This window comes from Somniosus microcephalus, chromosome 4, assembly GCF_052327205.1.
Source record: "Somniosus microcephalus isolate GS21.2 chromosome 4, FLI_Smic_1.0, whole genome shotgun sequence".
Classification (NCBI taxonomy): domain Eukaryota; kingdom Metazoa; phylum Chordata; class Chondrichthyes; order Squaliformes; family Somniosidae; genus Somniosus; species Somniosus microcephalus.
The window spans coordinates 76,616,190-76,640,756 of NC_140990.1; the positions used below are offsets into that span (position 1 = coordinate 76,616,190).

Consider the following 24,567-nt stretch of genomic DNA (forward strand, 5'->3'; position numbering starts at 1 on the left):
AAATGATCTAGACGGGGGAACTAGATGTAGTATCTCCAAGTTTGCAGACGACACAAAGTTCGGTGGGCGTGTGTGCTGTGAGGAGCTTGCCGAGAAACTCCAGTATGATTTGGACAGGTTGGATGATTGGGCAGAAGCATGGCAGATGCAGTATAATGTGGATAAATGCGAGGTTATCCACTTTGGTGGCAAAAAGAGGAAGGCAGATTATTATCTGAACGGCAATAGATTGGGAGAATGGGAAGTTTAACGAGACCTGGGTGTCCTTGTGCACCAGTCGCTGAAGGTAAGCATGCAGGTGCAGCAGGCGGTTAAGAAGGCAAATGGTATGTTGGCCTTCGTAGCGAGAGGGTTCGAGTACAAGAACAAGGATGTCTTGTTGCAGTTGTACAGGGCCTTGGTGAGAACACACCTTGAGTATTGTGTGCAGTTTTGGTCGCCTTATCTGAGGAAGGATGTTCTTGCCATGGAGGGAGTGCAGCGAAGATTCACCAGACTGATACCTGGGATGGCAGGAATGACGTATGAGGAGAGATTGGGTCGATTGGGCTTATACTCACTGGAGTTTAGAAGAATGAGAGGGGATCTCATTGAAACTTATAAAATTCTAACAGGGCTGGACAGACTGGATCCAGGAAGGATGTTCCCGATGGCCGGGGAGTCCAGAACCAGGGGTCACAGTCTAAGGATAAGGAGTAAGCCATTTAGGACAGAGATGAGGAGGAATTTCTTCACCCAGAGAGTGGTGAACCTGTGGAATTCTCTACCACAGAAGGCAGTGGAGGTCAATTCATTAAATATATTCAGGAAGGAGTTGGATATATTTCTTAAGGCTAAAGGGATCAAGGGATATGGGGAGAAGGCAGGGACAGGGTACTGAGTTTGGATGATCAGCCATGATCGCATTGAATGGCGGAGCAGGCTCGAGGGGCCGAATGGCTTGATCCTGCTCCTATCTTCTATGTTTCTATGAACCCCAGGACCAGGCCCCTATAGGGAATAGGTATGCAGATCTAGCTGCAAAACTAGCTGCGGAAGAAATGCAACCAGAGGATGCGTTGAAAAACAAAATAAATATGGTCATGATAGTCAGTGGGGTACAGGAAGTGAATATAATGGAGCTACAAGAAAATACTAGTAAAGAGCAAAAGGAGAAATGGAGACAAGCTGGCGCGCAATTACAAGATGGAATTTGGAAATGGGGCCCACGTAACCAGGTGGTGGCACCGGAATGTTGTAGACAACAACTGATGGCGCTATACCATGGTGTAACACATACTGGCAGAAGTAACATGTTGCACCTACTGGTGGCCAAAGATGCGTCAGGAAGTAGCGAAATATTGCCACCACTGTGTAATATGCACAAGAATAATGTAGGACAGAGATGTAGAGTTAGAGTAGCAAACCAACCCAGGCCCCAAGGACCCTGGGAAAACTTACCAATTGACTTTACCGGCCCCTTAGCGCAGGACCGGGGGAAGAAATATTGTCTGGTAATAATTGATCAATTTACCAGGTGGGTGGAAGCCTTTGCCACCTGAGACTGCTCTGCAAAAACATTTGCACTAATATTGGCTACCGAGGTTATACCCCGTTGGGGAGTGCCTCTGCAAATTGACTCAGACAACGGCACTCATTTCACCAGCAAAATAATGAAAGAAATCTGTAAGCTGCTACATGTGACACAAAAATATCACGTACCATATCACCCCCGGAGCTCGGGGATGGTAGAAAGAATGAATAGGACACTGAAAAACGCGCTGACAAAAGCCATCCAAGAAACAGGGAAGGGATGGTCGGAATTATTACCCAGCATACTAATGAGGCTGCGAGCCACCTCAGGACGAACGACCGGACTGATCCCGTATGAATTAATGACAGGATGAGCTATGAGACTACCAGAGGATTTGGCTGGAGGGGTGGGAGAACCAGGACCAGTGCAAGATAAAGGCGATACTTAGTACAACTAGATCAGGAGGTACAAGCACTAAATAAAGAAGTGAGGAACCAACAACAGATTAAAGATCTAGAAAGGCAGAATGCTGGACTTAAACCAGACGAGTTGCCCAGAATAGGTCAACAAGTAATGACGCAAGTTATCGGAAGAAAGGGAATGGGGCCCGTTGGATGGGGCCATGTACTGTATTAATGACAAGTGATACGTGTGTTTGTCTACAGGAACCGATGGGTATGCGATGGAAGCACTGGACCCAGGTGAAACCATTTAACACTAAAGACCCCCATTCTACCCTCTCCTCTGGGGAAAGAGCTCGGAAGACGACCAGACCTCTGTTTAAATTACAGATAAACATGGATCCAGTCGACCCTTTATATCAGAGGGTCCGTCTCGGGGAGAAGAAGCTCTCCCGGTTTACCCTTACACCTGAGAACTCATTTTTAATGTGGAAGCAAGTCATCCTCGGTTCCGAGGGACTGCCTAAGAAGAAAGAAGAAGATATAATTGGAGTAAGACTTCTTTACTCCTGTATTCAAATCCTCTTGTAATGAAGGCCAGCATACCATTTGCCTTCTTAACTGCCTTTCACGACCACCAGACGTCCCAAAGTGCTTTACAACCAATGAAGTACTTTTGAAGTGTATTCACTGTTGTACTGTGGGAAATGCAGCAGCCAATTTGCGCACAGCAAGCTCCCACAAACAGCAATGTGATAATGACCACATAATCTGTTTTTTCGTCATGTTGATTGAGGGATAAATATTGGGCTCAAAACACCGGGGATAACTTCTTCGAAATAGCACCACGGGATCTTTTACATCCACCTGAGGGGGCAGACGGGGGCCTCGGTTTAACGTCTCATCCGTAGGACGGCACCTCCGACAATGCAGCTCTCCCTCAGTACTGCCCCTCCGACAGTGCGGCTCTCCCGCAGCACTGTCCCTCCGACAGTGCAGCGCTCCCTCAGTACTGCCCCTCAGATGGAGCAGCGCTCCGAGCACTGCCCGACAGTGCAGCACTCCCTCAGTACTGCCCCTCCGACAGTGCGGCACTCCCTCAGTACTGCACCTCCGACAGTGCGGCACTCCCTCAGTACTGCCCCTCCGATGGAGCAGCGCTCCCTGAGCACTGCCCCTCCGACAATGTAGCGCTCCCTCAGTACTGACCCTCCGACAGTGCAGCGCTCCCTCAGTACTGACCCTCCGACAATGTAGCGCTCCCTCAGTACTGTCCCTCCGACAGTGCAGCGCTCCCTCAGTACTGACCCTCCGACAGTGCGGCGTTCCCTCAGCACCGCACTGGAGTGTCAGCCTCGCTTTATATGCTCAAGTCCCTGGAGCGGGATTTGAACCCACAACCTTCTGACTCTGCTATCCACTGAGCCACAGCTGACTCCAGTCTTTTACAGTTTCATCATAACTTCCTTGTGTTTGCACTCTACGCCTCTGCAAAAGCAGGGGAGTTATGATGAATTGTTAAACAGTTTTTTTTGCAGAGTGACCAAGGCTGTCTGTAGGAAACAATTTTGCATTTGAAAGAAGCTTGTATTGTGAAGCTTGTGCGCCTTTGCCAGGCCCGCTGCCTGCGGCCCCTTTCCCAGATTACAGCCCCAGCTCTGTGCTGACTGAGCAGCTCTCACCTGGGGACAGCGCGTCACAATCGACCCAGCGCACCTGAGCTGGAGAGGAGACCCCGCCCCCTTGCCGCGCCGCCATTGGTTGTTGGACCAGGCCGCCCAGTTCAGTCTACCCACCTCAGCCATCGTTCTATTGGTCAGAGCTCCCGTCAGTCACAGGCCCGGGTGGGGCCTCCATCCACCTGATTGGGCCTCTTCCTGTGATGACGTCACAATCGGGCCCCAGCCTCAGTTCCGGGGAGGGAAGGTCCCACCCCCTTGCCGCGCCGTCATTGGTTGGAGGGCCAGGCCGCTCAGTTCAGTCCTCCCAGCTCAGCCCTCTTCCTATTGGTCAACGCTCCCGTCAGTCAGAATCACATTGCTCCGGCTCACTCCGTCACACCGCGCGGATCAATCCGCTCCGTTCGGCGTCCGCGGAGGTCCCGCCCGCCCGACTCTCAGGTTTGGTTTTTCTCGTATTTTACTTTATAATCTCGCTCTCCGCGCCCCCCTTCACCTCGATTTAAATCGATTCCCCAACACTTTACTTTACCCCGGCCGCTGATTCCGCCTCTTCCCCGGGCTCGGCCTTCCGGAGGCCCCGCGCAGGCGCACTGGCAGCCTCATGGTGTGGTGAGGCTGAATGAGGATGCGTGGCCCCGCCTCTCCACATTTAAAGGGACACCCACCCCTTCCATATTTAAAGGGACACCCACCCCTCCATATTTAAAGGGACACCACCCCCTCCGCATTTAAAGGGACACCACCCCCTCCGCATTTAAAGGGACACCCAGCCCCTCTGCATTTAAAGGGACACCCACCCCCTCCACATTAAAAGGGACACCCACCCCCTCCACATCTAAAGGGACTCCCACCCCCTCCACATTTAAAGGGACAACCACCCCCTCCACATTTAAAGGGGCACCCACTCCCATCACATTTAAAGGGACTCCCACCCCTCCACATTTAAAGGGACTCTCACACCCTCCACATTTAAAGGGACATCCACCCCCTCCACATTTAAAGGGACACACACCTCCTCCACATTTAAAGGGACTCCCTCCCTCCTCTCATGTCCTCTACTGTGGAGGAGGAATTCCTGGAGTGTTTACGGGATGGTTTCCTGGACCAATATGTCGAGGAACCAACCAGAGATCAGGCCATCTTAGACTGGGTATTATGTAACGAGAAAGGATTAATTAGCAATCTTGTTGTACGAGGCCCCTTGGGTCGAAGTGATCATAATATGATCGAATTCTTCATTAAGATGGAGAATTAAGTTGTTGACTCAGAGACTAGGGTCCTAAATTTAAATAAAGGAAACTACGATGGTCTGAGGAGCGAGTTGGGTAGGATTGATTGGGGAATGTCACTCAAAGGGTTGACGGTGGATAGGCAATGGCAAACATTCAAAGACCGCATGGATGAGCTACAGAATTTGTTCATCCCAGTTTGGCATAAAAATAAAACAAAAAAGGTGACTCAACCCGTGGCTAACAAGTGAAATTAGGGATAGCATAAGATCCAAGGAGAGGACATATAAATTGGCCAGAAAAAGCAGTAAACCTGAGGATTGGGAGCAGTTTAGGATTCAACAAAGGAGGACAAAGGGATTAATTAAGAAGGGGAAAATAGAATATGAGAGTAAGCTTGTAGGGAACATAAAAACTGACTGTAAAAGCTTTTATAGATATGTGAAGAGAAAAAGAACATAAGAACATAAGAAGTAGGAGCAGAAGTAGGCCATACGGCCCCTCGGGTCTGCTCCACCATTCAATAGGATCATGGCTGATCCGAACCTAGACTCACGTCCACTTCCCTGCCCGCTCCCCATAACCCCTAATTCCCTTATCAGTTAGGAAACTGTTTATCTCCGTTTTAAATTTATTTAATGTTGCAGCTTCCACAGCTATCTGAGGTAGCATATTCCATAGATTTACCACCCTCTGAGTGAAGAAGTTTCTCCTCATCTCAGTTTTGAAACGGCAGCCCCTTATTTTAAGATTATGCCCCCTAGTTCTAGTCTCACCCATCAGTGGAAACATCCTCCCCGCATCCACCCGATCAAGCCCCCTCACAATCTTCACACACACACAGAATCACACAGAAACCCCACAGTGCAGATAGAGGCCATTTCGGCCCATCGAGCCTGCACCGACACATATCCCACCCGATCCCCGTAACCCCCACACCAACACATATCCCACCCTATCCCTGTAACCCCACGTATTTAATCCCCCTAACACTAAGGGTCAATTTATCATAGCCAATCAACCTAACCCGCACATCTTTGGACTGTGGGAGGAAACCGGAGCACCTGGAGAAAACCCACGCAAACACGGGGAGAATGTGCAAACTCCACACAGACAGTTGCCCGAGGCCAGATTCGAACCCAGGTCTGTGGCGCTGTGAGGCAACAGTGCTAACCACTATGCCACCGTTCAATAAGATCGCCTCTCATTCTTCTGAATTCCAATGAGTATAGGCCCAACCTACTCAACCTTTCCTCATAAGTCAACCCCCTCATCTCCGGAATCAACCGAGTGAACCTTCTCTGAACTGCCTCGAGAGCAAGTATATCTTTTCTTAAATATGGAAACCAAAACTGTACGCAATATTCCAGGTGTGGCCTCACCAGTACCCTGTATAACTGAAGCAGACTTCCCTGCTTTTATACTCCATTGTAGGAACGGAGGTTCCTATCTGAATAAGGTATTCGACTCGATGAATCAAATCAACAGTTTTTAATGAACAACGAAGTTAACAGGGAAACTACAGGAGAAACGGTACACAGGTCTATTCAGCTTGCTGGGCACTCGACGACTACTGGAAGATTCTGGAAGCTGATGTCATGACGTCATCGCGTTCTTCGCGCCATTGGTGGTCACGTGATTGGCGTCATGACGTCATCACGTGGAGTGCAGGAAAACACAATACAGTAGTTAACAGGCAGTTTAAAGGTGCAGTCCGCGGCTGCACTACACTGTAGTTAAAGGGATTATTACTAATTGTTCTGAGACCCTTGGTGGCTCCGCCACACCATCCCCCTTGCAATAAAAGCCAAGATTCCATTGGCCTTCCTGATCACCTGCTGTACCTGCATACTAACCTTCTGTGTTTCATGTACCAGGACCCCCAGATCCCTTTGTACTGTAGCACTTTGCAGTTTCTCTCCATTTAGATAATAACTTGCTCTTTGATTTTTTCTGCCAATGTGCATAACCTCACACTTTCCAACATTATATTCCATCTGCCAAATTTCTGCCCACTCACTTAGCCTGTCTATGTCCTTTTGCAGGTTTTTTATGTCCTCCTCACTCACTGCTTTCCTTCCCATCTTTGTATCGTCGGCAAACTTGGATATGTTGCACTCGGTCTCCTCCTCCAAATCGTTAATATAGATTGTAAAGAGTTGGGGTCCCAGCACTGACCCCTGCGGAACACCACTAGTTACTGATTGCCAACCCGAGAATGAACCATTTATCCCAACTCTCTGTTTTCTGTTAGATAGCCAATCTTCCACCCATGCCAGTATATTACCCCCAATCCCGTGATTTTTTATCTTGTGCAATAATCTTTTGTGTGGCACCTTGTCAAATGCCTTTTGGAAGTCCAAATACACCACATCCACTAGTTCCCCTTTATCCACCCTGTTTGTTACATCCTCAAAGAATTCGAGCAAATTTGTCAAACATGACTTCCCCTTTATAAAACCATGCTGACTCTGTCCGATTAAATTATGCTTATCCAAATGTCCTGTTACTGCTTCCTTAATAATGGACTCCAACATTTTACCAACCACAGATGTTAAGCTAACTGGTCTATAGTTTCCAGCCTTTTGTCTACCTCCCTTTTTAAATAAGGGCGTTACATTAGCAGTTTTCCAATCTGCTGGGACCTTGCCTGAATTCAGGGAGTTTTGGAAAATTACCACCAATGCATCCGCAATCCCCACCGCTACCTCTCTCAAGACCCTAGGATGTAAACCATCAGGTCCAGGGGATTTATCCGCCTTAAGTCCCATTATCTTACCGAGTACCATCTCCTTAGTGATTTTAATCGTGTTTAGCTCCTCCCCCCCTATAGCCCCCTGTTTGTCCAGTGTTGGGATATTTTTAGTGTCCTCTACTGTAAAGACTGATACAAAATATTTGTTCAGCGTTTTTGCCATCTCCATGTTCCCCACTACTAATTTCCCGGTCTTGTCCTCTAAGGGACCAACATTCACTTTAGCCACCCTTTTTCTTTTTATATAACTGTAGAAACTCGTGCTATCTGTTTTTATATTTTTTGCTAGTTTACTTTCATAATCTATCTTCCCTTTCTTAATTAATCTTTTAGTTATTCTTTGCTGGCTTTTAAATGCTTCCCAATCTTCTATCCTCCCACTAGATTTTGCTACTTTATATGCCCATGTTTTCAATCGGATACTATCCTTTATTACTTTACTTAGCCACGGATGGCTGTCTTTTCTTTTACGCCCCTTTTTCCTCAGTGGAATATATTTTTCTTGAAAGTTGTGAAACATCTCCTTGAATGTACACCACTGCTCATGTACCGTCTTACACCTTAATCTATTTTCCCGGTCCACTTTAGTCAACTCTACTCTCATACCTTCATAGTCTCCTTTATTTAAGCTTAGTACGCTGGTTTGAGATCCAACTCTCTCACCCTCAAACTGAATTTGGAATTCAACCATGTTATGGTCACTCATTCCAAGGGGATCCTTTACTAGGACATTTTTTATTAATCCTGTCTCATTACACAGGACCAGATCTAAGATTGCCTGCTCCCTGGTTGGTTCAGTAACATACTGCTGAAGGAACCCATCCCTAATGCACTCTATGAACTCTTCCTCAAGGCTGCCCTGCCCAATTTGATTTGTCCAGTCAATATGAAAGTTAAAATCCCCCATGATTATAGCTGTTCCCTTATTACAAGCCCCAACTATTTCCTGATTTATACTCCGATCAACAGAGTTGCAACTGTTAGGAGGCCTATAGACTACGCCCACTAGTGACTTTTTCCCCTTATTATTCCTTATCTCCACCCAAACTGTTTCACTATACTGATCCTTTGACCCAATATCATTTCTCACTATTGCAGTGATTCCATCCTTTATTAACATAGCCACCCCACCTCCCTTTCCTTTCTGTCTGTCCTTCCTAATTGTCAAATACCCCTGGATGTTTAGTTCCCAGTCATGGTCACCTTGCAGCCATGTTTCTGTAATGGCCACCAGATCATACCCATATGTAGTTATTTGCACCGTCAACTCGTCTATTTTGTTACGAATGCTGCATGCATTCAGATAAAGAACTTGTAAATATGTTTTGTGACAATTTATTCCTGCTTTTACCCCCTTTACTACTTTACCTTTATCTTTATACATTCTGTCCCTTCCTGACACGCTCTGGTTTTTAATTCCCGCACTGCTACCTTGCTCTCTTGCCTTCTCCGCTGACATTTTTATTTTTTGCTCTCTTGAAACCTCCCCCCCACTAATTAGTTTAAAGCCCTCTCTACAGCCCTAGTTATTCGATTCGCCAGGACTCTAGTCCCAGCACTGGCCAAGTGAAGCCCGTCGCGACGGAACAGCTCTCTCCTGTCCCAGCACTGGTGCCAGTGTCCCAAGAAGCAAAACCCATTTCTCCCACACCAGTCTTTGAGCCACGCATTTAACTCTCTGATTTTATTTACCCTAGTCAAATTTGCTCGTGGCTCAGGTAATAATCCAGCGATTATTACCCTAGTGGTTCTGTTTTTCAATTTGGCCCCTAGCTGCTCGTACTCTCTCAGCAGAACCTCTTTCCCTGTCCTATCTATGTCGTTGGTACCAACATGGACCACGACAACTGGATCCTCCCCCTCCCACTCCAAGTTTCTCTCCAGCCCAGAGGAGATGTCCTTAACCCTGGCACCGGGCAGGCAACACAGCCTTCGGGACTCTCGCTCTCGGCTGCAAAGAACCCTATCTATCCCCCTAATGATACTATCCCCTACCACTACAACATTTCTTTTTACTCCCCCCACTTGAATGGCCCCCCGTTCCACGGTGCTGTGGCCAGGTTGCTCATCCTCCCTGCAGTCCCTGTTCCGTCCCCACAGGGAGTAAGAGCCTCGAACCTGTTGGACAAGAGCAAGGGCTGCGGCTCCTCAAACACTACCTCCTGGATCCCCATACCTGCTTCACTCATAGTCACACCCTCCTGTCCCTGACCACGGACTACATCTGAATTAGTTAATCTAATTGGTGTGACTACTTCCTGGAACACAGAGTCCAGGTAACTCTCCCCCTCCCTGATGTGTCGCAGTGTTTGAAGCTCGGACTCCAGCTCATCAACACGGAGCCGGAATTCCTCGAGCAGCCAACAATTACTGCAAATGTGATCACTGTGAACATCAATGGTGTCCACCAGCTCCCACATATTGCAGCAGTAACACATCACCTGCTCTGCCATTCTATGTAATTAATTAAATTTATTATTATTATTTTTAAATGATATATTTAAGGGCCCTGGTTTACAAACTGTCCCGCTACACCACAGAGACCTTAAAAACTATAAACCACAGAGTTAAAGTTTTTATAAAGAAATACTCACCAACCAATCACTTACCTGCTTTGTGGTGACGTCACACCTCGATTACTTTTTACTTCTCTCCCTCTGAGATTGGAGATTAGTAAACCTTCCCGCGCCTTGGGCTTACCTTTTATAGGTCGCTGCCGCTCGGACTCCTCCCGCCGCCGCTCTGAGGCCTACCCATTGCTCGGGCTTATCTTTTATAGGTTGCTGCCGCTCGGATTCCCGCCGCCGCCACTCTGAGGCCTACCCACGCTCGGGCTTACCTTTTATAGGTCGCTGCCGCTCGAGTTCCCGCCGCTGCTGCACTGAGGCCTACCCGCGCTCGGGCTTACCTTTTATAGGTCACTGCCGCTCGAGTTCCCGCCGCTGCTGCACTGAGGCCTACCCGCGCTCGGGCTTACCTTTTATACTCACCACCGCTCGAGTTCCTGCCGCTGCCGCTCTGAGGCCTACCCACGCTCGGGCTCACCTTTTATACTCACCAGTGCTCGAGTTCCCGCCGCTGCCGCTCTGAGGCCTACCCACGCTCGGGCTCACCTTTTATACTCACCACCGCTCGAGTTCCCGCCGCTGCCGCTCTGAGGCCTCCCCGCGCTCGGGCTCACCTTTTATACTCACCACCACTCGAGTTCCCGCCGCTGCCGCTCTGAGGCCTCCCCGCGCTCGGGCTCACCTTTTATACTCACCACCGCTCGAGTTCCTGCCGCTGCCGCTCTGAGGCCTAACCAAATTACCATCATCCCTTTAATACCATGTGCTTCTCTTTTCCGAGGAAGTCTCTTATGCGGTACTTTATCAAATGCCTTTTCAAAGTCCATATATACAACATCTACTGCAATACCTTCATCAACCCTCTGTTACTTCATCAAATAACTCAATCAGGTTAGTCAGACACGATTTACCTTTAACAAACCCACACTGGCTGCCCCTTATTAACCCATGCTTCTCCAAATGAGAATTAATTTTGTCCTTGACAATAGTCTCTAGTCGTTCACCCACCACTGACATTAGACTGATTGGTCTGTAGTGACCAGGTTTATCCCTCTCCCCTTTTTTAAACAGGGGTGTAACATTTGCAATCCTCCAGTCCTCTGGCACCACTCCCATATATCTGAGGGAGATTGAAAGACTGTGGTCGGAGCTTCTGCTATCTCCACCCTAGCTTCCCTCAGCAATCTAGGATGCGTCGCATCTGGACCGGGTGACTTGTTAACTTTGAGTGATGACAACCTATTTAGCACCTCCTTTCTATCCATTTTTATCCAATTTCTCTACTCCCCCCTCCTCTACTGCGACATTAACTTCATCCTCTTCTTTTGTGGAGACAGATGCTAAGTACTCATTCAGTACCTCAGCCACGCCCTCTGCCTCCGTATGATCATAATACAGACAAGCAGAGTCAGCATGGTTTTATGAAAGGGAAATCATGTTGACAAATTTGCTGGAGTTCGCTGAGGGTGTAACAAGTAGGGTGGATAAAGGTGAACCAGTGGATGTGGTGTATTTGGATTTCCAGAAGGTATTCGATGAGGTGCCACATAAACGGTTACTGCACACGATAAGAGCTCATGGGGTTGGGGGTAATATATTAGCATGGATAGAGGATTGGCAAACTAACAGAAAACAGAGAGTCGGGATAAATGGGTCAAATGCAGGAAGGATGTTCCCGATGGCGGGGGAGTCCAGAACCAGGGGTCACAGTCTAAGGATAAGGGGTAGGCCATTTAGGACAGAGATGAGGAGGAATTTCTTCACCCAGAGAGTGGTGGACCTGTGGAATTCTCTACCACAGAGGGCGGTGGAGGCCAATTCATTAAATATATTCAAGAAGAAGTTGGGTATATTTCTTAAGGCTAAAGGGATCCAGGGATATGGGGAGAAGGCAGGGACCGGGTACTGAATTTGGATGATCAGCCATGATCTCATTGAATGGCGGAGCAGGCTCGAGGGGCCGAATGGCCGACTCCTGCTCCTATCTTCTATGTTTCTATGTATTTTCAGGTTGGCAAACTGTAAGAAAAATAAAAAAGCAAATTATTATTTAAATGGAGAGAGATTACAAAATGCTGCAGTACAGAGGGACCTGGGGGTCCTTGTTCATGAAACATAAAAAATTTGCATGCAGGTACAGCAAGTAATCAGGAAGGCAAATGGAATGTTGGCCTTTATTGGAAGGGGGCTGGAGTATAAAAGCAGGGAAATCCTGCTGCAACTGTACAGGGTATTGGTGAGACCACACCTGGAGTACTGCGTACAGTTTTGGTCTCCTTATTTAAGGAAGGATATAATTGCATTGGAGGCAGTTCAGAGATGATTCACTAGATTAATTCCAGAGAGGAGGGGTTGACTTATGAGGAAAGGTTGAACAAGTTGGGCCTATACGCATTGGAGTTTAGAAGAATGAGAGGTGATCTTATTGAAACATATAAAAGATACTGAGGGGGTTGGACAAGGTGGATGCAGAGAGGATGTTTCCCCTCGTGGGGAAATCTAGAACTCGGGGGCACAGTTTCAGAATAAAGGGTCGTCCTTTTAGAACTGAGATGAGGAGGAATTTCTTCTCTCAGAGGGTCGTAAATCTGTGGAGTTCTCTGCCCCAGAGAGCTGTGGAGGCCGGGTCATTGAATACATTTAAGGTGGAGAGAGACAGATTTTGACCAATAAGGGAGTGAAGGGTTATAGGGAGCGGGCAGGGAAGTGGAGCTGAGCCCAAGATCAGATCAGCCATGATCTCATTAAATGGCGGAGCAGGCTCGAGGGGCCAAGTGGCCGACTCCTGCTCCTATTTCTTATGTTCTTATGATGAGCTCCTATTTGGTCCCTAGTCGGCCCCACCATTCCTTTAACTATCCTTTTATTGTTCATTTGTTTATAGAAGATTTTTGGGTTCCCTTTTATGTTACCCGCTAATCTTTTCTCATATTGTCTCTTTGCCCTTCTTATATCCTGTTTCAATTTCCCCCGCACTCTCTGTATTCTCCTGGTTTTTGACTGTATTTTCACCACTGATTTTTCTTTGTCCCTTTCCATAACTACTTTAAACCTACTGATATTGTGATCACTGTTAACCAGATCCCTCCTGCCCCAGAACCGATGAGAGACCCTTTAAATGTTTTGACTGTGCAAAGAGGTTTCAGAGTTCATCCAACCTGCTGAGTCACCAGCGAGTTCACACAGATCCACAAAGACAGGAAGATGTTTTAGAAAGGCTGGTGACACTAAAAGTTCGCAGCCATCTCAGAGTAGTGTCCCTTTAATTACAATCTCACAGAACAAGGAGAATCGCTGTCCCTTTAACGACCACAAGTCCCTGTGTGGAGGAGAGGGGGAGATACAGTCTGTCCCAGTAACTGTCGCAGAACAGAATTAGCGACCCTGTCCCATAAGGGCTTGACCCTCCCCACTCCCTGCTTTTCCTCAAGTGTCTCATCCTTAAAATTCTCATCCTTGTTTTCAAATCCCTCCGTGGCCTCGCCCCTCCCTATCTCTGTAATCTCTTCCAGCCTCTACAACCTTCTGAGATATTTGCGCTTCTCTAATTCCGGCCTCTTCAGCATCCCCAATTTTAATCGCTCCACCATTGGTGGCCGTGCCTTCAGCTGCCTGGGCCCTAAGCTCTGGAATTCCTTCCCTAAACCTTTCCATCTCTCTGCTTCCTGCTCCTTCTTTAAGATGCTCCTTAAAACCTACCTCTTTGACCAAGCTTTTGGTCGTCTGCCCGACTATCTCCTTATGTGGCTCGGTGTCAAATTTTGTTTTATAACGCTCCTGTGAAGCGCCTTGGGAGGTTTTACTACATTAAATGTGGTTGTTGTTGTTTCCTGAAACTAATAATAAATTCCCCAGAGGGAAAAAAACTTGTCCTTTTACTCCCAAATATTAAAAAGTTTGTGCCACAGAAGCACAGGGTTTATCTGCTTTTATTCATGAATTTAAAAATCTGAATTGCAATCTGAGCCGGTGGGTTGTGAGACAAAGAGCCTTGTGTCCAATGAGGGGAATAAAGGCCCACCGCCTCCCCTGGCCCCAGGCCCTGAACAAGGGACTGGAGAAACTCGTTGCCTTGCGGATCAGACAATCGGCCGGCGCTAGTCCCGCCCCTCAGGCTCCCCGATTGGTTGGAGGACCTGCCGCCGGCTCGCTCCTGCAGCCCCGCCCCGCTCGCTCCCTATTGGTCGGAAGCTCCCGTCAATCAGGCCCTGGGCCCGGGTCACGTGTCCCTCACCGACTTTACAAAGAAAGCCCCGTGCGGCTGCCGGGCGGAGCTGCTGGTCGGTGGGAGCTGGATCGGGAGATTAATAAACTGCAGGTAGGCCACGCCGCAGGCTTTATAAAGTTGGAAAACGGCCTCAGGCCCGAATGAGATCCAGCGGCCCGGTCTATGCTCCATCGGACGGCAGCTGTGAGGCTTTTTCTCGGTGACATGCCCGGGTTACGCGCCGCCATCTTGGTGGAGGAAAGACAGACCGGTTCCACAGGAACAAAGAGTGGGCGGGGCTTCAGGGACCCCGTGACCAGGAGAGACAATCATTGACTCATTGATTTTATTCTCACTCTGCACACAGCGGGTGGAGAACTGAACCCAACCAGAGCAGAGGGAGGGGGAAAACTGGGAGTGGAGGAAAGAAATGTTGCAGATGGTGCGATGGGTTTGGATTTCAGCACAGGGAGGAGGAAGAGTGTGTGGGACGGGGATTTACAGCTTTGGGGGAACAAGAGAGGAAACATAGAAGATAGGAGCAGGAGTAGGCCATTCGGCCCCTCGAGCCTGCTCCGCCATTCAATGAGATCATGGCTGAGAATGTTCTACAGAAACTAGAATTGTCTGTTCTGGATTTCTATCCTATACTTACAGTGATGACTTTTGTAAACTCCTTTTACAGGGTGTTGGAAGGGCAGGATTTGCAGACGGGAAACTCAAACCAAACATCACCTCAACATCTGAGCGAGTCACTCAATTCATCAGGACCTAAATATCATCAGCCTTTGAATGTGGAAGGAGAAATGTTTGTGTGTTCTGTCTGTGGGAAAAGATTTCAAACATCAGTGTGACTGGAAAAGCACCGAGACACACACACCCGAGTGAGAGTGTTCCAGTGCACTGACTGGAAGGAGCTTTAACCAGTTACACAGCCTGAAAAAACATCATACCATTCACAGCGGGGAGAAACCATACACGTGTTCTGTGTGTGTGGACTAGGCTTCAACTGATCATCCAACCTGGAGAGACACAAGGACACCCGCACCATGGAGAAACGTGAGGACTGTAAATGTGGGGACTGTGGGAAAGGATTCAATTACCAATCAGATCTGGAAAAACATCGACGCAGTCACACCGGGGAGAGGCCGTTCACCTGCTCCGTGTGTGGGGAGGGATTCACTCAGAGATGCAACCTTCTCAGACACCAGCGAGTTCACACTGGGGAGAGGTCGTTCACCTGCTCTGTGTATCAGGAGGGATTCGCTCAGTCATCCGACCTTCTGAAACACCAGCGAGCTCACACTGGGGAGAAACCGTTCAACTGCTCCATGTGTGGGAAGGGATTCACTCAGAGATGCAACCTTCTCAGACACCAGCGAGTTCACACTGGGGAGAGGTCGTTCACCTGCTCTGTGTATCAGGAGGGATTCGCTCAGTCATCCGACCTTCTGAAACACCAGCGAGCTCACACTGGGGAGAAACCGGTCAACTGCTCCGTGTGTGGGAAGGCATTCACTCATTCATCCAACATGTTGAAACACCAGCGAGTTCACACTGGGGAGAAACCGTTCAACTGCTCCGTGTGTGGGAAGGCATTCACTCATTCATCCAACATGTTGAAACACCAGCGAGTTCACAAGTGACTGCAGGGGTTGGATTCTGCTGTTTTTGCTGCTGTTAATGACATCCGGGACTGAACCATGTTCATTCTGACAGTTGGGGATTGTTTCTGCTGATGTTAATAACCCTATAACTGTCTGAAGTTTAATATTCTGGATGTATAGCTGATTGACTTGTTGGGGCTGCAGTGTCCCTTTAAGAACCGCAGTCTGTGATCTTTCCCCTTAATTCAGGGACTCTCATCAGAAATTTGTTTGCAATAAATTTATGAACTTTTACTTCAAACCTAAATTGATCTTTGGTACAAAATCTACAATTCAGTGTCGGAAAGATTCCATTGATGAACATCTCCAATTAGAAATTGCTGATTAATCCTCGCTGACAATTCTTACTGACTTGCACAGTACACACAGTGGCACCTCCATTATCCGCCAGAAAGAAGGGGAATGGGAATTGGTGGAGAATCGAGAGTCCCCAAATGTTGCCCCTCCCGTCTGGTACAGCAATCCCCCTCGGCACAGGAATGGGGACAAGTCCAATCCAAGTAACGGGCTGAGTTTAATCTTTCTGGGACTGTGGGGCTGGTTTATATCAGACAGGAGGAGATTGGTGTCAGTGACTGTGGGGTTGGTTTATATCAGATAGGAGGAGATTGGTGTCAGTGACTGTGGGGTTGGTTTATATCAGACAGGAGGAGATTGGTGTCAGTAACTGTGGGGTTGATTTATATCAGACAGAAGGAGATTGATGTCAGTGACGGGTTGGTTTATATCAGACAGGAGGAGATTGGTGTCAGTGACTGTAGGGTTGGTTTATATCAGACAGGAGGAGATAGGTGTCGGTGACTGTGGGGTTGGTTAAATCAGACAGGAGGAGATTGGTGTCAGTGACTGGGGTTGGTTTATATCAGACAGAAGGAGATTGATGTCAGTGACGGGTTGGTTTATATCAGACAGGAGGAGATTGGTGTCAGTGACTGTAGGGTTGGTTTATATCAGACAGGAGGAGATAGGTGTCAGAGACTGTGGGGCTGGTTTATATCAGACAGGAGGAAATTGGTGTCAGTGACTGTGGGATTGGTTTATATCAGACAGGAGGAGATTGGTGTCAGTGACTGTGGGGCTGGTTTATATCAGACAGAAGGAGATTGGTGTCAGTGACTGGGGTTGCTTTATATCAGACAGGAGGAGATTGGTGTCAGTGACTGTGGGATTGGTTTATATCAGACAGGAGGAGATTGGTGTCAGTGACTGGGGCTGGTTTATATCAGACAGGAGGAGATTGGTGTCAGTGTCTGGGATTGGTTTATATCAAACAGGAGGAGATTGGTGTCAGTGAATGTGGGGTTGGTTTATATCAGACAGGAGGAGATTGGTGTCAGTGACTGTGGGGTTGGTTTATATCAGACAGGAGGAGATTGGTGTCAGTGACTGTGGGGTTGGTTTATATCAGACAGGAGGAGATTGGTGTCAGTGACTGGGCTTGGTTTATATCAGACAGGAGGAGATAGGTGTCGGTGACTGTGGGGTTGGTTAAATCAGACAGGAGATTGGTGTCAGTGACTGGGGTTGGCTTAAATCAGACAGGAGGAGATTGGTGTCGGTGACTGTGGGGTTGGTTTATATCAGACAGGAGGAGATTGGTGTCAGTGACTGGGGCTGGTTTATATCAGACAGGAGGAGATTGGTGTCAGTGACTGGGGTTGGTTTATATCAGACAGGAGGAGATTGGTGTCAGTGACTGTGGGGCTGGTTTATATCAGACAGGAGGAGATTGGTGTCGGTGACTGGGGTTGGTTTATATCAGGCAGGAGGAGATTGGTGTTGGTGACTGTGGGGTTGGTTTATATCAGACAGGAGGCGGTTGGTGTCAGTGACTGGGGTTGGTTTATATCAGACAGAGGGAGATTGGTGTCAGTGACTGTGGGGTTGGTTTATATCAGACAGAAGGAGATTGGTGTCGGTGACTGTGGGGTTCGTTTATATCAGACAGGTGGAGATTGGTGTCAGTGACTGTGCGGTTGGTTTATATCAGACAGAAGGAGATTGGTGTCAGTGACTGTGGGGCTGGTTTATATCAGACAGGTGGAGACTGGTGTCAGTGACTGTGGGGTTGGTTTATATCAGACAGAAGGAGATTGGTGTCAGTGACTGTGGGGTTGGTTTATATCAGACAGAAGGAGATTGGTGTCGGTGACTGTGGGGTTGGTTTATATCAGACAGAAGGAGATTGGTGTCAGTGACTGTGGGGTTGGTTTATATCAGACAGGAGGAGATTGGTGTCGGTGACTGTGGGGTTGGTTTATATCAGACAGGTGGAGATTGGTGTCAGTGACTGGGGCTGGTTTATATCAGACAGGAGGAGATTGGTGTCTGACTGGGCTTGGTTTATATCAGACAGGAGGAGATAGGTGTCGGTGACTGTGGGGTTGGTTAAATCAGACAGGAGGAGATTGGTGTCAGTGACTGGGGTCGGCTTAAATCAGACAGGAGGAGATTGGTGTCGGTGACTGTGGGGTTGGTTTATATCAGACAGGAGGAGATTGGTGTCAGTGACTGGGGCTGCTTTATATCAGACAGGAGGAGATAGGTGTCGGTGACTGGGGCTGGTTTATATCAGGCAGGAGGAGATTGGTGTCAGTGACTGTGCGGTTGGTTTATATCAGACAGGAGGAGATTGGTGTCGGTGACTGGGGTTGGTTTATATCAGGCAGGAGGAGATTGGTGTTGGTGACTGTGGGGTTGGTTTATATCAGACAGGACGAGGTTGGTGTCAGTGACTGAGGTTGCTTAAATCAGACAGGAGGAGATTGATGTCAGTGACTGGGGTTGGTTTATATCGGACAGGAGGAGATTGGTGTCAGTGACTGTGGGGTTGGTTTATATCAGACAGAAGGAGATTGGTGTCAGTGACTGTGGGATTGGTTTATATCGGACAGGAGGAGATTGGTGTCTGACTGGGGTTGGTTTATATCAGACAAGGAGATTGGTGTCACTGACTGTGGGGCTGGTTTATATCAGACAGGAGGAGATTGGTGTCAGTGACTGTGGGGTTGGTTTATATCAGACAGGAGGAGATTGGTGTCAGTGACGGGCTGGTTTATATCAGACAGGAGGAGATTGGTGTCGGTGACTGGGGTTGGTTTATATCAGACAGAAGGAGATTGGTGTCGGTGACTGTGGGATTGGTTTATATCAGACAGGAGGAGATTGGTGTCAGTGACTGTGGGGTTGGTTTATATCAGACAGGAGGAGATTGGTGTCAGTGACTGGGGCTGCTTTATATCAGACAGGAGGAGATAGGTGTCGGTGACTGTGGGGTTGGTTAATTCAGACAGGAGGAGATTGGTGTCAGTGACTGGGGTTGGTTTATATCAGACAGGACGATATTGGTGTCAGTTACTGGGGTTGGTTTATATCAGACAGGAGGAGCTTGGTGTCAGTGACTGTGGGGCTGGTTTAAATCAGGCAGGAGGAGATTGGTGTCAGTGACTGTGCGGTTGGTTTATATCAGACAGGAGGAGATTGGTGTCAGTGACTGTGGGGTTGGTTTATATCAGACAGAAGGAGGTTGGTGTCAGTGACTGTGAGGTTGCTTAAATCAGACAGGAGGAGATGTCAGTGACTGTGGGGTTGGTTTATATCGGACAGGATGAGATTGGTGTCAGTGACTGTGGGGTTCGTTTATATCAGACAGAAGCAGATTGGTGTCAGTGACTGTGGGGTTGGTTTATATCAGACAGGATGAGATTGGTGTCAGTGACTGTGGGATTGGTTTATATCGGACAGGAGGAGATTGGTGTCAGTGACTGTGGGGTTGGTTTATATCAGACAGAAGGAGATTGGTGTCAGTGACTGTGGGGTTGGTTTATATCAGACAGAAGGAGATTGGTGTCGGTGACTGTGGGGTTCGTTTATATCAGACAGGTGGAGATTGGTGTCAGTGACTGTGGGGTTGGTTTATATCAGACAGAAGGAGATTGGTGTCAGTGACTGTGGGGCTGGTTTATATCAGACAGGTGGAGATTGGTGTCAGTGACTGGGGTTGGTTTATATCAGACAGAAGGAGATTGGTGTCAGTGACTGTGGGGTTCGTTTATATAAGACAGAAGGAGATTGGTGTCGGTGACTGTGGGGTCGCTTTATATCAGACAGGAGGAGATAGGTGTCGGTGACTGTGGGGTTGGTTAAATCAGACAGGAGGAGATTGGTGTCAGTGACTGGGGTTGGTTTATATCAGACAGAAGGAGATTGATGTCAGTGACGGGTTGGTTTATATCAGACAGGAGGAGATTGGTGTCAGTGACTGTAGGGTTGGTTTATATCAGACAGGAGGAGATAGGTGTCGGTGACTGTGGGGTTGGTTAAATCAGACAGGAGGAGATTGGTGTCAGTGACTGGGGTTGGTTTATATCAAACAGAAGGAGATTGATGTCAGTGACGGGTTGGTTTATATCAGACAGGAGGAGATTGGTGTCAGTGACTGTAGGGTTGGTTTATATCAGACAGGAGGAGATAGGTGTCAGAGACTGTGGGGCTGGTTTATATCAGACAGGAGGAAATTGGTGTCAGTGACTGTGGGATTGGTTTATATCAGACAGGAGGAGATTGGTGTCAGTGACTGTGGGGCTGGTTTATATCAGACAGAAGGAGATTGGTGTCAGTGACTGGGGTTGCTTTATATCAGACAGAAGGAGATTGGTGTCAGTGACTGGGGTTGGTTTATATCAGACAGAAGGAGATTGGTGTCGGTGACTGTGGGGTTGGTTTATATCAGACAGAAGGAGATTGGTGTCAGTGACTGTGGGGTTGGTTTATATCAGACAGGAGGAGATTGGTGTCGGTGACTGTGGGGTTGGTTTATATCAGACAGGTGGAGATTGGTGTCAGTGACTGTGGGGTTGGTTTATATCAGACAGAAGGAGATTGGTGTCAGTGACTGTGGGGCTGGTTTATATCAGACAGGAGGAGATTGGTGTCAGTGACTGGGGTTGGTTTATATCGGACAGAAGGAGATTGGTGTCACTGACTGTGGGGCTGGTTTATATCAGACGGGAGGAGATTGGTGTCAGTGACTGTGGGGTTGGTTTATATCAGACAGGAGGAGATTGGTGTCAGAGACTGGGGCTGGTTTATATCAGACAGGAGGAGATTGGTGTCGGTGACTGTGGGGTTGGTTTATATCAGACAGGAGGAGATTGGTGTCGGTGACTGTGGGATTGGTTTATATCAGACAGGAGGAGATTGGTGTCAGTGACTGTGGGGTTGGTTTATATCAGACAGGAGGAGATTGGTGTCGGTGACTGTGGGGTTGGTTTATATCAGACAAGAGCAGATTGCAGTCAGTGACTGTGAGGTTGGTTAAATCAGACAGGAGGAGATTGGTGTCGGTGACTGTGGAGTTGGTTTATATCAGACAGGTGGAGATTGGTGTCAGTGACTGGGGTTGGTTTATATCAGACAGAAGGAGATTGGTGTCGGTGACTGTGGGGTTGGTTTATATCAGACAGGAGGAGATTGGTGTCAGTGACTGTGCGGTTGGTTTATAACAGACAGGAGGAGATTGGTGTCGGTGACTGGGGTTGGTTTATAACAGACAGGAGGAGATTGGTGTCAGTGACTGTGGGGTTGGTTTATATCAGACAGGAGGAGATTGGTGTCAGTGACTGCGGGGTTGGTTTATATCAGACAGGAGCAGATTGCAGTCAGTGACTGTGAGGTTGGTTAAATCAGACAGGAGGAGATTGCTGTCAGTGACTGTGAGGTTGGTTAAATCAGAGAGGAGGAGATTGGTGTCAGTGTCTGTTCGGATGGTTTATATCAGACAGGAGGAGATTGGTGTCAGAGACTGTGGGGTTGGTTTATATCAGACAGGAGGAGATTGGTGTCAGTGACTGTGGGGTTGGTTTATATCAGACAGGAGGAGATTGGTGTCGGTGACTGTGGGGTTGGTTAAATCAGACAGGAGGAGATTGGTGTCAGTGACTGGGCTTGGTTTATATCAGACAGGAGGAGGTAGGTGTCGGTGACTGTGGGGTTGGTTAAATCAGACAGGAGGAGATTGGTGTCAGTGACTGGGGTTGGCTTAAATCAGACAGGAGGAGATTGGTGTCGGTGACTGTGGGGCTGCTTTATATCGGACAGGAGGAGATAGGTGTCGGTTACTGTGGGGTTGGTTAATTCAGACAGGAGGAGATTGGTGTCAGTGACGGGTTGGTTTATATCAGACAGGAGGAGGTTGGTGTCAGTGACTGTGGGGCTGGTTTATATCAGACAGGAGGAGATTGGTGTCAGTGACTGTGCGGTTGGTTTATATCAGACAGGATGAGATTGGTGTTAGTGACGGGTTGGTTTATAACAGACAGGAGGAGATTGGTGTCGGTGACTGGGGTTGGTTTATATCAGGCAGGAGGAGATTGGTGTTGGTGACTGTGGGGTTGGTTTATATCAGACAGGAGGAGGTTGGTGTCAGTGACTGTGAGGTTGCTTAAATCAGACAGGAGGAGATTGATGTCAGTGACTGTGGGGTTGGTTTATATCGGACAGGAGGAGATTGGTGTCAGTGACTGTGGGGTTGGTTTATATCAGACAGAAGGAGATTGGTGTCAGTGACTGTGGGATTGGTTTATATCGGACAGGAGGTGATTGGTGTCAGTGACTGTGGGATTGGTTTATATCAGACAGAAGGAGATTGGTGTCAGTGACTGTGGGGTTGGTTTATATCAGACACGTGGAGATTGGTGTCAGTGACTGTGGGGTTGGTTTATATCAGACAGAGGGAGATTGGTGTCAGTGACTGTGGGGTTGGTTTATATCAGACAGAAGGAGATTGGTGTCGGTGACTGTGGGGTTCGTTGATATCAGACAGGTGGAGATTGGTGTCAGTGACTGGGGTTGGTTTATATCAGACAGAAGGAGATTGGTGTCAGTGACTGTGGGGCTGGTTTATATCAGACAGGTGGAGATTGGTGTCAGTGACTGTGGGGTTGGTTTATATCAGACAGAAGGAGATTGGTGTCAGTGACTGTGGGGTTGGTTTATATCAGACAGAAGGAGATTCGTGTCGGTGACTGTGGGGTTGCTTTATATCAGACAGGTAGAGATTGGTGTCAGTGACTGTGGGGTTGGTTTATATCAGACAGAAGGAGATTGGTGTCAGTGACTGTGGGGTTGGTTTATATCAGACAGAAGGAGATTGGTGTCGGTGACTGTGGGGTTGGTTTATATCAGACAGGTGGAGATTGGTGTCAGTGACTGTGGGGTTGGTTTATATCAGACAGAAGGAGATTGGTGTCAGTGACTGTGGGGCTGGTTTATATCAGACAGGAGGAGATTGATGTCAGTGACTGTGGGGTTGGTTTATATCAGACAGAAGGAGATTGGTGTCACTGACTGTGGGGCTGGTTTATATCAGTCAGGAGGAGATTGGTGTCAGTGACTGTGGGGTTGGTTTATATCAGACAGGAGGAGATTGGTGTCAGTGACTGGGGCTGGTTTATATCAGACAGGAGGAGATTGGTGGCAGTGACTGTGGGATTGGTTTATATCAGACAGGAGGAGATTGGTGTCAGTGTCTGTGGGGTTGGTTTATATCAGACAGGAGGAGATTGGTGTCGGTGACTGTGGAGTTGGTTTATATCAGACAGGTGGAGATTGGTGTCAGTGACTGGGGTTGGTTTATATCAGACAGGAGGAGATTGGTGTCAGTGACTGTGCGGTTGGTTTATAACAGACAGGAGGAGATTGGTGTCAGTGACTGGGGCTGGTTTATATCAGACAGGAGGAGATTGGTGGCAGTGACTGTGGGATTGGTTTATATCAGACAGGAGGAGATTGGTGTCAGTGACTGTGGGGTTGGTTTATATCAGACAGGAGGAGATTGGTGTCGGTGACTGTGGAGTTGGTTTATATCAGACAGGTGGAGATTGGTGTCAGTGACTGGGGTTGGTTTATATCAGACAGAAGGAGATTGGTGTCAGTGACTGTGAGGTTGGTTAAATCAGAGAGGAGGAGATTGGTGTCAGTGTCTGTTCGGATGGTTTATATCAGACAGGAGGAGATTGGTGTCAGAGACTGTGGGGTTGGTTTATATCAGACAGGAGGAGATTGGTGTCAGTGACTGTGGGGTTGGTTTATATCAGACAGGAGGAGATTGGTGTCGGTGACTGTGGGGTTGGTTAAATCAGACAGGAGGAGATTGGTGTCAGTGACTGGGCTTGGTTTATATCAGACAGGAGGAGGTAGGTGTCGGTGACTGTGGGGTTGGTTAAATCAGACAGGAGGAGATTGGTGTCAGTGACTGGGGTTGGCTTAAATCAGACAGGAGGAGATTGGTGTCGGTGACTGTGGGGCTGCTTTATATCGGACAGGAGGAGATAGGTGTCGGTTACTGTGGGGTTGGTTAATTCAGACAGGAGGAGATTGGTGTCAGTGACGGGTTGGTTTATATCAGACAGGAGGAGATTGGTGTCAGTGACTGGGGTTGGTTTATATCAGACAGGAGGAGGTTGGTGTCAGTGACTGTGGGGCTGGTTTATATCAGACAGGAGGAGATTGGTGTCTGACTGTGCGGTTGGTTTATATCAGACAGG

General features: G+C 48.1%; 2 protein-coding genes across 3 annotated transcripts in view; one reads left to right on the forward strand and one right to left on the reverse strand.

Annotated features, from left to right (window-relative positions):
* The window catches only part of LOC147119273 (uncharacterized), a 45,429-nt gene extending 41,710 nt beyond the window's left edge, over positions 1 to 3,719 (reverse strand). The window contains exon 1 of the mRNA XM_085984063.1: positions 3,711 to 3,719. Within this exon, the coding sequence (XP_085840189.1) occupies positions 3,711 to 3,719 (9 nt within the window). The remainder of the gene's footprint in view (positions 1 to 3,710) is intronic.
* Positions 3,342 to 18,832, forward strand: LOC147119274 (uncharacterized). 2 transcript variants are annotated; one of them, XM_085984958.1, is made up of 2 exons: positions 3,342 to 4,034; positions 15,040 to 18,832. In XM_085984958.1, the coding sequence occupies exon 2, from the start codon at positions 15,404 to 15,406 to the stop codon at positions 15,998 to 16,000; it is 597 nt and encodes a 198-aa protein (XP_085841084.1). In that variant the 5' UTR covers positions 3,342 to 4,034; positions 15,040 to 15,403; the 3' UTR covers positions 16,001 to 18,832. The 2 variants fall into 2 exon arrangements, with proteins under 2 accessions (XP_085841084.1, XP_085841083.1); XM_085984957.1 differs by lacking the exon at positions 3,342 to 4,034 and adding an exon at positions 14,377 to 14,465.
* The last annotated feature ends 5,735 nt before the right edge of the window (positions 18,833 to 24,567 follow it).